General features: G+C 37.4%; 1 protein-coding gene across 1 annotated transcript in view; it reads right to left on the minus strand.

Annotated features, from left to right (window-relative positions):
* Positions 1–232: 232 nt before the first annotated feature.
* CRPPA (CDP-L-ribitol pyrophosphorylase A) overlaps positions 233–16,200 on the minus strand; it is a 206,593-nt gene continuing 190,625 nt past the window's right edge. The window contains exon 10 of the mRNA XM_037163912.2: positions 233–3,822. Coding sequence (XP_037019807.2) covers positions 3,718–3,822 — 105 coding nt within the window. The 3' untranslated portion in view covers positions 233–3,717. The remainder of the gene's footprint in view (positions 3,823–16,200) is intronic.

A 16,200-nucleotide genomic window follows, 5' to 3' on the forward strand; every position in this document is an offset into this window, starting at 1 on the left:
AGCCTCTGCCCTCTTATTTGAAGTCTTTTGGGCCATAATTCCCGGCAACCGGAAGGCATTCAGCTTCTCCTCCAGTCCCTTCATAGACTGTTCACCACTGCCTCCGGCAACCTCCTCGGGCGGCCCCTCCCCTCTCCTCCCCAGTGATCTGATCAGATTTCTCTGTACCACATATAAATGTAATGAAAATTGACAACTGATTTTAAAATATCAATGTTTTATTTAGTTATTAATTACTTTTGTTTTGTAGACTATATTGAGAATCTTTAACAGTAATTTGTTACTTTTTACTTAAAAAATATCCATACATTTGCACAATTTTGAAACTAAAAATGTGTGAGAACATATATAAATGTCATGATGCCAAAACCCCCTACACAGCCACTTCTAGTCCACTTATTTTAGACCCTACTAATGAATACTAAAATGATGTGCATTTTTCATTTATTCTGTTCATTTTTGAATTAAACTTTAAAGCTAACTTCAATTTTTCTTCTTCCAAATGGCTTTCTTTACATTTTTATTAAAATATTATGATTTTGCTTGACATAATTAGTTTAAATATTAAAAGGAAGTAAAATTTGCAGGTTCAATATAAGAAAATATTCTACTACAACTTGATTTTATAAAATAATCATTGGGTTAATGCATATAATGGAAAAAGTGATTATAATTATAATAAAGTAGCATGAGAAAAAACACTTTTTTGTTAAACCAATGCAAAATGTTTAAACTGACCATAGTAAGACAGGTTGGAATTTTATCTGTATATGAGTATACCTGCTGCACATGATCTCTCAAATCGAGCACTTCAATAAAAAAAGACTACCTCCTATTAGTATGTCATTAATAAAGTCATTGATCAAGCTGTTAAATATCTAAAAGGGTTATCTTTAAATTGCATTTAATGAACTAGCATATGTTCAGGAAAAAGCCTTTTTACAAAACTGTCCCCAAGTAGAAAGCAATTTCAGGAACCTGAGGCATAATTACTATTATTTTTAATGGCCTTTGAAAAACAAAGTGAAAATAGACAGTTTTCCTGAAAGTAAGCCTCTGAATCTTTTTTTTTTAATCTATACAGGCTGATTACAAACCAACACATTTTTTAAAAGATTTTTATTTATTTATCTTTAGAAGGGAAGGGAAGGAGAGAGGGAGAGAAACATCGATGTATGGTTGCCTTTCATGCATCCCCTGCTTGGAACTGGCCTGCAGGGAACTGGTCTGCAACCCAGGAATGTGCCCTGACTGGGAATCGAACCACAATTGTCTGGTTCGAAGGCCTGTGCTCAATCCACTGAGCTACACCAGCCAGGGCCTGAATCTTTTTAAACAATAGAAACAGCTAATTTATCTTTCTCCCCTGGTCAATAATTCCCTCCACTCCTTTCACCCTTAGGTATAATTTTTGTGTGCTGGAAAGATGGCTAGAAAGCCAAAAGCTTCAGGACTGATGCAGCTGATGCAGCTCTGTTTGTTGGGTGTCATCCCACAAATGGAAAGGTCCCCGACTGGATTCTGGTCAGGGCACTCGTCTGGGTTACAAGTTCAGTCCCTGGTCAGAGTGCATTCATATGGCAACCAATCGATGTTTCTCTCTCACATGGATATTTCTCTTCCTTTCTCCCTCCCTTCCCATCTCTCTAAAATCAAACATCAAAATTAAAAACAAAAGTTTCAGGACGTTCCTCTGGTAATTGGGCAGAGCCGCCCCTTCTGTCCATTCCTCCAGTGCTCACCCCCAGCCTCTGGCTGACTTCCCACGCACAGCCTCTCTGCCAGGTGTCCCTTGCCAGCAATCACAGTTTACAGTGGTCTTGACTTTAAGCCCTGGCTTTTGTTACTAGGCAGCCACATGGCTTTGAGCAAGGTAGTTAAGGCTCCTGAACATCACTTCCCATCTAAACAGTAAAAGATGTGGGGGGGATTTCATTTAATTGTTGCCAAGCCTGTGAATCACTTGTAAACTATAAAGAAAAAAATAAAATAAAATTTTATGATGATGGTGATGATGATGGTAGTGATTAGTTTAGACACAATTTAATATTTTATTAGCTAAACCTCATTACACTAAATGTTTCCAATTGCCTAGGGTAAAGTCATACTGATTACTCCCAGATAAATTCTTGTCTGGTGTAACATTCCATTATTAGGCTGAATCTAAGGTACTCAGCCAACACTTGGTCAATACAGTGGTTCTCTTGTGCCATAGATACGCCTTCCCTGCCTTGAACTTGAAGACACTCGCCCTCTCTTTAAAACCTTGATAACATTTCCCCATTTGCCTTTATACACAACTTTAAATTCTTAAAAACATGTTCACCTGAGGACTTCAACAGGCAGAAGGTGTGAACCTTTCATAACACAGCTGACCCACCACCTAAACAACAGAGACATTCTACCCAAAATCCGCACATTGCCCATATACAGCCACCCTCAGGATTTGAATTAAGTGATTTATTTTATGTGAGAACATCCCTAGTGAGAGAGAGAGAGAGAGAGAGAAAGTGGCAAGCCCAGAAGCACAGGTAGAAATTACACTGAAAAAGCGCATTTCATTTAGAGGAATGAATTGCAGTAGTTACTCCACGTCCATTGTCTTCTACTCACTGCCACTTACATGTGAAGTACAAACTCCCCTGCTAATCGTCACACTTGAGAAATATAAGAAAAGTTATCTGACATGTTAAAAAGATATTCCACTAGGTAGATATGTTATAGGAAATATTTCATGCAACTTTTATAGTTTCCATGTGTAGCCTAAACCCTGAATAATCTGATCTGATGTAATATTAGAACATGCATGTAAATATGGAATAAAAGGCATCTCTAATGACTGGATGTACATAATTACACAATGCAATTAATATAAGGGGAATCATCACTATGTAAGATAGATGTACCAGTGGAAATTTGAGAGAATAAAAACCTGCTTTACAAAGCAGCATCTGTACCAAATGAATAATTAATAATGTTCTTGGACATGCAATGACTTCCTGATTTTTAAAAGACTAACTTGAGGTTGACCAGAATAACTTCACTTTTACGAAGTTTCCCAGGCTTCTTTAAAATTCATTCAGAAAAACCAGAAACCCTTTAAAATGAATAAGAATTATATTAAATCAAGGAGTATATTACATCTTGTTTAGGGATCTTGAGTAATGTGAGGATCAATGGTGAAGATATTTGAACCAGAATTCCCTACTATCTACTGTTTTACTTTACTTTGTTTTAATGCATGGAAAATCAGAACACAAGTCAATATCTCACGGTGAGAGAACAATTTTAGAATTAACAATAATTCTGAATCTTATCTATTAATTTTATTTTAGTGTCATTTATTAATTAACACAGAGATAATAGTTCAAGATTTCCAAATTCTCATGCCTTGGAGGATTAGCTCACCCATTATCATTTCTATTTGATCCTTCATGCTTTTGTGAAAAGATTACATGAGGGCTATTATTTTCCACTTAACTACTCTTTTCTGGGTCAGGCCATTTATATTTTGACATTCACAAAAAAGTAAATTTTAATTTCACAGATACAAACATTGATCCACTTTTATAACCCGAGCATGATATTCTACAAACTGTGAAACACAGAAGACAACTTAGACATTCTACCACATACAATAGGTAGGGAAGCATGAAAGAGATACAGTACTTAGACAAATGTTTCTATAAGCTCAGTAGGTAATTTTCTCTGTGTTCTTCATGCTACCAGAAGCTGACCAATGAATCCAGAGTTTCTTTCCTTGATGAAGGTGGTAATGATAGTGGCACCTTGCCTTACACTCTCCTGTAGCTTTTGCTTGTCCTGAGAAAAAGAAAAAGGGATAAAACCATATTTTAGGAAGAGCAGATGTCACACACTAAATTTAGTAAAGAGTTACTTTTCAAAAACCATATTTACTTAAGTATTTTCCCCAGCCTAATGAAATATAATTGACACATAATATTGTATAAGTTTAAGGGGTACAGTGCAATTATATATGTGTACACACACACACACACACACACACATATGGTCGGTCTAGAAAGTATCTAGCCATGTACTATGAAAAATAGAGACACGCATTGAAGAAGATGCAAGATACAAGAAACATTGTACATAGGGCAATGATGCCTTCAATGTAGGCACCTTGGGACCTCACACAGTTCTCCCAACTGTAGCACATGATCCTTCTGCTCTGATAGCAGAAGCCATGGAACAAATTTTGCCCTGACACGTTTCATGCCAAGATCCTACATCAAAATCTCAGGCACAGTAGTTTTTGGAATCCCCAGATCAGCTTCTAGTTCTCACACTGTCAGTCACTGATCTTTATTGATTGCAGCCCGTACACGTTCAACATTCACAGGTGTTCTGTTGGTTGCAGGCCTTCCAGAACGTGGATCACTTTCTAGAGATTCTTGACCATCTTCGAAGCATTCATGCCACACTTTTATTTGTGCTGCATTCATTGCATCATCCTAAAAGCCTTCTGAATCATCTGATAGTTTCCAAAGAGGAACATTCAAGCTTACCACAAAATTTGATGCAGATCCATTGCTCTACTCACACGTTTTGAATGCAACAGCCACACACTACACATGCTCACTCAGCAGCATCTACTGCTCCCTCTGACTAGTACAGTGGAGTTGTCATTGTTTATGCATACACATTCCAGTCCACTCTCCTTAGCTGCCAGGCTACATTGATGTTGCACAAACTGTTCTTGTTATATTGACAATGGGTGGACTTTTTCTGTACAGACCTCATATAATGAAGTGATTAAGGAAATAGTTATCACATGTATCACTTCACAGAGTTACCATTTTGTGGGGTTGGATGTATGAAAACACTTAAGATCTGCTCTCTTAGCAACTCTCAAGTATGCAATACAATTCTGCTAACTATAGTCACCATGCCGTACAATTCCCAGAAATCACTCTCCTTGTAACTGGAAGTTTGTACCCTCTGACCAACATTCCCCCATTTCTTTCCCCCTCAGCCCTAACAAAGACCGTTCTACTCTGTTCCTATGAGTTCAAAAAGCCACATTTCACTGTCTGAGGCTCTCCGGCCTCAGCACTCTGCGGCACTCAGACCAGAGCCACAGGCAGGACCTCAGTCCCCTGGATAAGGGAGAAGATCTTTTGCTGAAGATAGCAAGAAAAACACTGAAGCAATTTCAAGGGCTGACACTATGAAACAAAAGATTTGTTTTCCTTTAATCCAATAGCTGACTGACTTTGGCTCTCCACTGAAGTGTGGCTGTCCCGTTGACAATCAGCACCTTTGCTCTGCCTTGTTTCCGAGTGATTTCCAAGGACAGACTGTCACAAATGGTGAGTGCCGGTGTGGGGGGATGAGGGAGAACAACCGGGGAGACCTGCTCTTTGTGAAGTCAGGATCAGGCAAATTTGTGAAATGAGTTCTCTCCAAGTTGCTAAAATGGGGTTTTGCCTTTGAAGTCATTTTGGCTATTAGAATATCTTTATCCTAATCATTGAGGTTTCTTGAAGCTACGAAGAAATGATACTGTGAAGGGAAAGGGAAAGTGGAAACGAAGCTCATATCTTTAAGTCTCTATGTTAAGAATTGTGCTGCGTTCAAAAGGTGGGATCTGGTAACCAGTCTCTGAACTTGGCGTCATCCTGAAAGCCTTATCCCAATGCTCAGTGTGTCTCTAGGACCTACTGCTTCTAAATCCTTCCCATTTCTTGAGTTCACATACTCCACTCCATCTTGAACTCACATGCAGCCACTGCCAGCACAATACCTCTGTCCTGAATTACCAAACAACCTCATAAACAGTCTCTCTAAGGCCCTACACTGTTCTACCCTGTTTCCCCCACCGCAGTCAAAACACTTACTTCAAAAAAGAGATCTGATCGCATCGCTATCCTGCCTAAAATCCTCTGAAGGCTACTTTGAAACTCCAGGTTCAAGTCTGAACCCTTTACCTGGCAAAGACAAGAGTCGTGTATATCCAGCCTCTCCATTAAAGCCACTCAAATCTCCAGGCCACACAGAACTGTTTAGGATTGCTCACACGAGCTGTTTGTTTTTCCAAGCTTCATACCTCTGCACCGGCTAATCCCCTCGCCGGAAAAGCCTTCCCTCTCTCTTCCCAGCTTAGCTGACCCTGGTTAGCCTGTGTGGTTCCATCCAGATAGCAGTGACTCCTGCAAACTGTCCTGTCTCCTGTCCTCTGGCCCAGTTTGGGCGAGGTGACTGTTCCCACAGCTGGGAATTCATCTAGCACACTGAGTTCTAACTAGTCTTTTTAGTTGACCATTTATTCCATCGCATGATGTTGCTCGATGTAAAGAATTTTTCATTTTATCTTTGAATATGAAACACTTAGCTCAATGCCTAACACATGGTAACACTCCATAAATTATAACAATTCAAAGCAAAGGAGGCCCTATGATAGAGATATCATCACCCTTTCAGTGTAACTCATTTGTTAACGATGACCACTATTTGGTTACTTTGTTTACTCCTATTTGCATATTTAGCCGGAAGCCTTGGCAGTAGTACAAAGAAGAGCAGTCTCTAAGCTTCACCACTGCCACCAGCCTCCACCAGCCCAGGCCTTGGGCTTCTCATCTATGAGAATGGTGATGAGAGACCACCTCCATTACACTACTCCTTTCATCCATTTCCCAAATTAAGTTCTAAAAGGTGAAGTGGGGCAAGACACGCAAGGGGCTGAATGGTGGCCACTTTGGCCTCTTGCTTGTGGGTTTCAACGACATTTCAGCATTTCAAATGCGGTACTGGTTTCCGAATATCACAAGACCTAAATCACACAAAAACAAATGATTCTAAAGCCAAATATTCTTGGGCTTAAACTGTGATGCACTTACATGCCACATCATTCATAAACAAAGAAATAATCATGCTAAAACTGAACAAAATGAAAACTAACTATATATATGTATTTGTCACTCTTAATGATTAATTAATTACAATGTTGCAGGGTTTATAATACACATCTACTCCCAGGTCTTATTTATTAAATTAAGACATACAACAGATGATGATAATTAAAATTCCCCCTTCAAAAATAAACACAAAAAAGGCTATCTGTACAGCTTCTTTGAAATCAGTTTGGAATTGCCAAAATGAAAGCAGAATAGTAACAAATGAAGAAGCAAAAGGGAAAAAAATCTATTTAAGATTCTAAGGATAGAAAAAGCACCTTTCCATATCTCCGAATAAATTTCTATTCTCATTGTGGTATTTCCATAACTTGTATATCTTTAGATAATAAAGAATTTAAGTATGGATGTTCTTTTAAGGGTTCATTTACTTGTGCACGTTTTATAGGCATCATTTGGAAAGGTTAGAAATCAGTGAGAAGGACCTGTGTTATTCCACTGACTGTGTGTCTTCTCTCTGCCTCAGCTCGATTGCTCATTTTTCCCTTGAAAGACATGGAAATTGAAAACTGGTTAAACAAAACAGTGAGGCATACACAAAATTCTAGTGTGTACAAAGAGCACGCAGCCCATCTGTGTATGGGTTTCAAACTCGTCCCACAATTCTGTATCTTTATAAAAGTATTGATAACACAAGTACAAAAAATGCAAACTCAGATGGGTCTTAAAAAGCATTTCTTGATGCCATCAGATAGCCGAAACAATGTGTTTCATTCTTGACAAGGATGGAGAGTGAAGGAGCATTGTAGGTGGTCATTTCAGCATCATTCACACATGTGTATATATATGTATATACATGTACATTCCTTTGTGTGTCTAAATATCACATCATAAAAGTGTTTAACTGCTAACACGAAATAAGTAAGGTCAACACGAGACTGAAAAATCATGTTGATGATAATGCACTCTTTCTTTTAAAGATTTTATTTATTTATTTTTAGATAGAGGGGAAAGGAGGGAGAAAAAAAAGAAAAATATCCAAGTGCTGCTGCCTCTCAAGCGCCCCCCACTGGAGACCTGGCTGCAACCCAGGCATGTGCTCAGACTGGGAATCCAAACAGCAACCCTTTGATTCACAGGCCGGTACTCAATCCACTGAGCCACACCAGCCAGGGCTGATAATGCACTCTTGATAGGATGTGATGTAAATGGCATTCACCTTTGTGGTCTTCCTCCCCCAAAACCCATAATCCCGGTCTAAATCACGAGAAAAACATCAAACAAATTCCAATAGAGGGACCTCCCACAATCCATCTGCCCGGTCCTCAAAACTGTCAAGCCGTCATAAACAAGAAACTGTCACAGCCAAGAGAAACCTAAGATCTGACAACTAGAAGTCATATGGCATCCTGGAATTCCAAAAAATATATTAAGTAAAAATGAAAAAAATCTGAATAAACTATGGACTTCAGTTGCTAATAGGGGAAACTGGATGCAGGGCATATGAGAACTCTGTGTGATCACCTCAATTTTTTGTAAATCTAAAAAGCAAAATATTACTTTTCAAAGAAAAGGTAAGTCCATATTTAATTGTGGAGTCCAGAATGGACAAGAAAGATTTGGGGAACAAGAAATCATGATCAATTTTCATTGTTTCATGTGACTGTGATAAGCTAGACCTTGCAAAAGTATTGAGGGGAAAGTGCCTACTCAAATACCTCCAATAAAAAATGAAGAAAAATGACCAAAACCAAATCTGTTAGCAGTTTATTTACTATCCTTAACTCTAGTGATTTCTAGGCTTCAGATTTTCCTTAGTTTCTACTCACAAGCCATAAAGAGATAAGCAAGCTATAATAAACACAGCACACCAATGCTTACACACCCATCCATAAAAATTACAAACTCAACACTTGTTGAATCTAAACAAAAACAAGAATACCTTTAATGATATAAGGTGCATTAAAGTCTACAGTATTGCCATAATTATAATTACTTGTTTTATCTTATACTGTTCACTTAATAACAATGTCAAAATTTTTAGAAAAATCTTAAAAATTATAAACTTTATCCTCTCATGAAACAATACAAACATAACTTCTGGAATGTTATCATCTTTAGCTATTTCTCCATTCCTTTCAATTTTAAGATAAGGATGAAAATATACTATGTTTAGATAAAATATGCACGCAAGTTCCAATCGCCATTATCTTTTGAACACATAAGATAATTCTAAGTTTACTCAGTAGTCATTAAGTCTTATCAACGGAATCCTGGATGTAGCCCTCTAGTATACAGGGTTTTTTTTATTTGTTTGTTTTTGGTTTTGGTTAATAGTAGGTTTCCCTATCATGGTTATATGTGTCTATCATCTTCAGTAGAGTAGTGAAGCCTTGATATAGAAATTCTCATGGGACTTCTAAGACTTTGGCAAGATTCAGGAAATCAGGGAAAATAGACAATTTTTTTCATTTTCACAAAAGATTGAGAATGACAGCAGCACCTGCGCAGTTCAGAGCAGCTGTCTTCTCTCTCCTCCCCACCATCCACCTCACAATTTGGACAAGCAGTTCCAGGAGTAAATTACTAGGAAGTTGCACCTTGCACAGGAGTACAAATGGTCGATTTCCTATCCTGCCCATGTCTTCCAGATTCCTTACTTACTGTCCCTTTCAATTTTCTCAAATGACAGCTTTTGGCAAAACTGTTACCAGTGTATATAAACTTGAAAAACTCAAAGGTATATTTTAAAATGTTAAATCCTATCATTGTACTACACGGCTCTAGGTACTTGAATTTAAAGAGGTATAAACAAATGATGGTATGCCTTTAGAATCAAATTTATGTGAGTTTTGTAGAATCCTGTCTCAAAGAATAGCAGGAAAAGCTATGATGTCATTACTGTCTAAATCTTTATAGACAACCCGAAAGGAAATCTTTTAGAGAAATTCATCCCCATACATATCATTCCTAAGAACACGATGAACTCCGTTAAAGGAAATCTATAAAGGTAAAATATATTTTTGTATATTTAGGCTTAAGATGTCTCAGGAGATTGCACAGCTCTTTCTGAAGGGTAAAAACATTGCAATGTCTCAAGCAAATTTCATGCCCGACGCCTAAATCAATTTCTGTGAGTTACAAAGCTGTCCTGAAATTCAGATGCTTATATTTTGATATAAATATTCTTCTTCCACCCATCCATGCAAAAATTACCTATATGCCATAAAGTTTCAAACACTCTAAATAAATAAAACTGTACTATCCGTATCTACGCACACACAGGCATCTACCGCTCTCTAAATCTAGCTACCTGTACAATTTACAGTTACAAATATCCCAAGTTGTAGACTTTATAAACATTTCAACAATTTGTTACATTTCTAAGATAATAACAAATCAAAAATGTGTACACATTTTGCTGATTTAGAACAACAACAAAAAAATCTAATGGTGACACACTGTCCCCTAGTGGGGATGAAAGTGAATGTTTGGTGTTTGCAAATTTCTGAAACTGCAGGGAAAAGAAGTCACCCTGTGATCAAATCTGAGAAAAACTAAACTGTCTTCTCCGAATGAAAGCATTCTTGCTCATTCCAGCACAACGACACCGCCTAACACCTCGAGATAATAAAGTACTCGTGAACGTGCACCCAGGTCCACGGCTTAACACAATCATCGACCAGCACTTGTCTTCTCCTCTATCCTCCATGCCCAGTACAACACCTTGCCCACACTGGCGGTGCTCAGTAAGTATTTGTGGCATGAGATGATGAAGAAAAAATAATTGGTCAATAAAACTCTAGGGGGCAGCACTGGGACTTTGTTAAATAGGAAAGACCTGCACTGCATGCTGCCCTGAGCCAAAGTGCAGTGGGGCAAAACGCGGGCAGCCAAAATCACCAGACGTCTGGCCTGAGAAACAAGCAGTCCATTATTGTGTCAATTATTTTGAGATCTGGGACTTGTCACACTGTCATACTTTATTTTCTTACAACATCATTCACAATATAAATTCCGCAACTTAATGAAGTTGAAAGAGCGATCTCATACACAATGTCCCTTTCAATTAGCAAACCCGTTTTGATCTTCTACAACTCACCCTTCGCCCGCCAGGCTGTGACCACTCTGAGTCACATCCACACCACCCTGTCGCTGGATTCCCTCTAGGATGCCCTAAATGACTACTTCCCTTTGCCTTGGGCTACTCCTCTAACCTCACTACAATAACCGTTTTCAGTCTATCAAATCCACATGACTTTCAGCACAAACTTCATCTTAGCCTTCCAGACCAACCACCAACAGCCTCTTCTGACCCCAGCTCTCACTCCCTTACTGTGCAGAATCCACTACTGTGGCCGCACTGACATAATCACTGTTGTTCCTTCTCCAGTCAAATGGTTTCCCCAAAACGTTTTCTATTCACACTGCTTTTCAAAATCCTTGCTGTGACGACTTTCTCGTATGAAATTATCTGTTTTACTGAACATCAGTGTTACTGATGTTCATACATGGTCATAGGCTCACCATCCCTCACTCATATTTTTCTTAGGTTTATGTACATATAGGCCTTATTTTCTTAGCTAAATTGTAGGTAGGAAAAGAGAACTCTTTTGACATAAATTCTGACTCAAATAAAGTACTATGCCCATAGTAGATACTCAATACATGTCTACTCACTGGATTCATTTGCTGATCAATTCTGTCAAGATATGCCCTTATATACTAGTTATAAAGACACCTTTGAAGCATTAAAGTTTTTAGATAAAGAATATATTGTTATGAAACTAATCCCTAAAAATAAAAATAAGAAAAAATTCTACCTGCACTTGGAAACTAGATTGATGTCAAAAGCTAGAATTTCATGCTACGTGGTTCCCCATCTACCAAGGCACGTCTGACCTAGGAGGTGGGTGTGAGGGACATTGCCACATCAGGAGGATAAAGGCAGATGGTGAGGTGGCGCCCTCTTAGGTGAGGGAGAAGCTGCAGACTAGGTGTCAGTGAGTAACGGGTGCCGTTCTGCAACATGTGGGAAATGCTGAAGGGGCAGGAAGATGATCCAGAGGAGTTTCTTTTAGAGTGGATGACCCAGGTGTTAGCGAAAAAACAATACTGTCTCTTGAAGCAAAAAGACTGGTTATATAGTTCCCATAAAATATAGTTTCAAATTTTTAATTATAAACTTAATGCAAAGAAAGAATTAAAATGAGCAATTCAAACATATCTTTGAAACACTTCTCACAGCAGTGTGCGTCTGTGTGTGTGTGTGAAAGAGAGAGACAGAGACGGACAGACAGAGGGAGTATGGAGAAGGTTACTCTTAGAATACTTTTGAGCACAGAAAAAAAAAAAAGATGTCTGATTAATGACCACTAAGCTCTCCAATGTTGGTAAAATGGCTGAGTATCCAAAGTCTTAATCACAAAATCCCATAGAAAAGCGTTTACTATTAAATTAAAAAGCTCTACTTCCTTCTAAGAAGGAGGCTTTGAATAGTAACCTGCCAAAAAAAAAAAAAAAAGAGTTCTCTCCTGACCAGACTAGTGCTGATCAGTCTTAACCAGGAAAAGACTGACCTGGCAAAACGTCCTCCCAGAACTGAATGCTGAAAGAGGCCTATTTCATGGAGAAGATCACAGATTTAAAAGATTACCTACAGTGCTCTTTTTCCCCTTGGCATGAAAAACTATGGTAACTGGTATATCCATATAGTCTTAAAGTAGCTTCCCACAAGATATTTATTATTTATAAAGGAAAAAATAATACATTTTCAGTGGCTAAATCTGGCAGTCACCACCTTACCTAAGTGATCATAATTAATATCAGCAGTAGTGGGACTTGTGGACACCAAGTAACCCCTGATATAACGCACCAGGAAGAATATGAAGTTACTTCTTTGGTGTTCTTGCCAAGAATGTGTTGTCTGGATTTACTCATCAGAAAATATGAAACAAACTTAAACTGAGAGGCACCACACAAGATAGCAGGCCAATACTTAGCAAAAGTGCAAGGTCCTCGAGGCAGACTGATGAAGTGTCCCAGACTAAGTGAGACTAAAAATAGATGACGCAAAATGTAGCACGTGTTCCAAGATGGGATCCTGGACCAGAAAAAAAGATAATAGTGGGAATGCTGACAAAATGTAAGATTTGTAGATTAGATAAGAGGTTGTATCCATGTTAATTTCCTGGTTTTGATACTGTGAGGATATAAGATTTAAAATTGGGAATTCTGGATCAAGAGTACACAGGAATTATTTGTACTATTTTCAAATTTCACATTTTATACAAAATCAAGACAATGTATACCAAATAAATCATCATTGACTTTAAGTTAATAAGAAATGAAAAAGTAAATGTGCATGTAAAATTCGATAAACAATCAGCAGGAGTATGAAACAGAATTATGCCTTACGCAATCACTAGAAGAAAAAGTAAAGAAAATATAACACACACCGTGAAGTAAATTCTATTACTGAGAAACTTAAACCAAAAGAGATTCCATAACTTGCCCAAAGTCACATAGATAGTGAATGAAACAAATCAGACTTGAAACCCAAATCAGAATCGATAGAGTCCAAGCACTTCATGTTAGGGACATTCTTATCTCAGAAAACATGCTTCTGAAGGACTTTTTCAAGTTTACAGCCAATAAATTTTTTTTTGCTTAGTTTAGTATCAAATTTAAAAATATAATCCGTCTCAGGATGTTTACATGACTCAGCAGCGGGACACTAACTCACGCTCACACCTGCATGGAGTGTGTTCGCTGCCTCCGGAACTGCACAAAACCACCAATTTCTGTTCTACGACATTAGCACAAACTGGTGACAGAACTAAATCTCCTGGGTCAATAATAATAAAGTCTCTGTTTGTAAATAATTGGAACGCCGATTCTAGAATTTGTAACACCCAGGCAAAGGGTAAAAGCAAGCATTTTTCAGTGACTATTGGTGAAAAAAATTAAAAATGGATTTCTGTAAAACAGATGTAGAGAACATAAAGTAAATATTGAGTCAAAATGTCATCTTTCTCTCATAGTTTATGTCGTCACACATATACACTGCAAAGGTAAGCAGGAAGCCTTGTCAATTTCAGGAACTGTCACGCCCTAAAATGGTAAGTCATAGGGAACAACAAATACTGGAGTCAAGTTGCTAAAGCAAAGGCAAAAATAAAAATTTAAACCAAAACATACATTGATTTGACTGTCACGGTTGGTTGGGTTTGGCATGATCCCTGGCAGGATCTGGTTTACATTGAGAAATGATGAACGTTTGCTTTCTCTGCTGACATGTTTTCAGTGAGGTGTAGAACATAGAAAAGGCTAGGCAACATTTTCATTATTGCTTCAGCATTATAATGAACTGGAAAAGATCAGGGGAGAGCACAAATAAGCAGCACATTGGAAACCTCCTGTGGCACCCTGGAGAACTTACAAAGGAAACACCAGCATGTTTTCCATTCACTCAGCCTACAGCGTAATTCTCGTTTCCTGGATATACTAATTTCATAAAGAATAATTTAAGTGTTATATAGAACACACACAATCAAAAGGAAAACAGGGCTACAAAATCTTTCTTTGTTTTAATTGTTTATTCATTCTGATTGAGATTGGAAGGCTTTTAAAAGGCAAATAAATGCCTGATGGCTATGAAATAATTAAAATACTAGCAAAAAGGAGGAGTAATTACAAAAAATGTGTGTCTTGATTATACACATATCCAATGAATAGAGCTAGAGACACTAAGGATACTGAACACTGAATCACAAAAGCAAAAAAAAAAAAAGATAATTTTTATAGGAATTGTTAAATACAAGACATTTAAAAGTAAACCTGAGTTCGATGATAGGAAGTTCTTACAGGTAATTACATATATCATTCTTATGAAAAAACAGAGCCCTCTCATAGAATGAAATATTTGTTTCCATGACTTGAACTATGAAAGGAAAGCATGTACTAAGACATCTAGCCTGCTCAAATGCGTTTTGTTCGGGTTTAAGTTCCTTACTCAGAAGTAGGTTCCCATCATCGTGTGAGACAAAAACAAAACAAAAACACACACTCACAGAGATGACCTCCACAGACTAGAGATTCTTCTAGATGTTACATTTCTCATTTGTAGAAATACGTCTTGTGAAGTTCAGAAGAAAAAAGGTGGGGGGAGGGTTGTGTAATCATCATGGAAGAAGCCGTTGGGTTAGTCCTTCATGTTCTCGATAACCAATACTGTAATCAATACCTGATTTACAGTACTTATTTTCAATCTGAGGTAACAATGTCTTGTAAATCCTTTTCTGGTATTTATCTTTCTACCTTGAACTAATTATTTGGTGGATAGAAGAAATAAAGTGGTTGTTTTACAAAGGAAACAAAACAGGTTTGTTTAAGCAAATGGTAAAAATTCTTTGCTCTCATTTTAAATATCGGATTTTCAGAGAACACAGGACAGTGATAAAGTTTTTACTATCTCATAACATTAATTTGGTTGCTTATGATAGGGCTTGCTAATCCAAAAAAAAGAAGTTATGGGAATAATGTAATTATAAATGATAAATGCTATATTTTAATTTAAACACTCTAAGGCATGATACTAGCTTCTAAGTACTTCTTCTTATTCTCTTCATAACAAAATAATTAGTAGTCATTTCCTGCAGCCTGATATGTTACTAATTTCTAGGGCACATAAAACAGCAAAAAATCAGCTTAAGTTATAGAAGATGAATATTGAATACAGATGAACCATATGGAACTCAAATTTCAGATAAGTCCAAAGGCAAACTATGTCAGATTCAGGAAGAGCTATCTTGTTTGTCAAGAAACAACATTCAAAAACTCCAGTAACAGGGCTAGCAACATCCACTTTCACATCAACCACAAGAGACCAAGAATATTTTTTAAAAATAACTTTTATAGGTCTTCATCCTCCATGCTAGGCCACCCAATAAATATCACGTGATGGTGATCATGAACCCTAAACCAGGGATTGTATGCCAAGTTGTGTGGTGCCTAAGAAACATGGGAGCAAGTTACTGAGCCACATTAAACTCTATGGATATTCATGGATTAGAGATTTCAAAAGGATAGTAAATTTGGGGAGTTTTAATTCTTTTATTTATAACTCTCTACAATTTAGAAAAAATAACTATTGACAAATTGAGGGACGAATATGTAAAGGTTTCTCCAGCATCAAAAAATTGACAAAATAAGATTTTAATAAAACAAATATAAACAAAATAAAAAAGTAAATAAATTTGACTTAATAAACACACTGATTTTAAAGTGATAATCACCTCTTTTCAAGAGCTACTCAGAATAT

The sequence above is a fragment of the Artibeus jamaicensis genome, unplaced genomic scaffold, assembly GCF_021234435.1.
Source record: "Artibeus jamaicensis isolate MK-2021 breed Jamaican fruit bat unplaced genomic scaffold, CSHL_Jam_final contig_923, whole genome shotgun sequence".
NCBI lineage: Eukaryota > Metazoa > Chordata > Mammalia > Chiroptera > Phyllostomidae > Artibeus > Artibeus jamaicensis.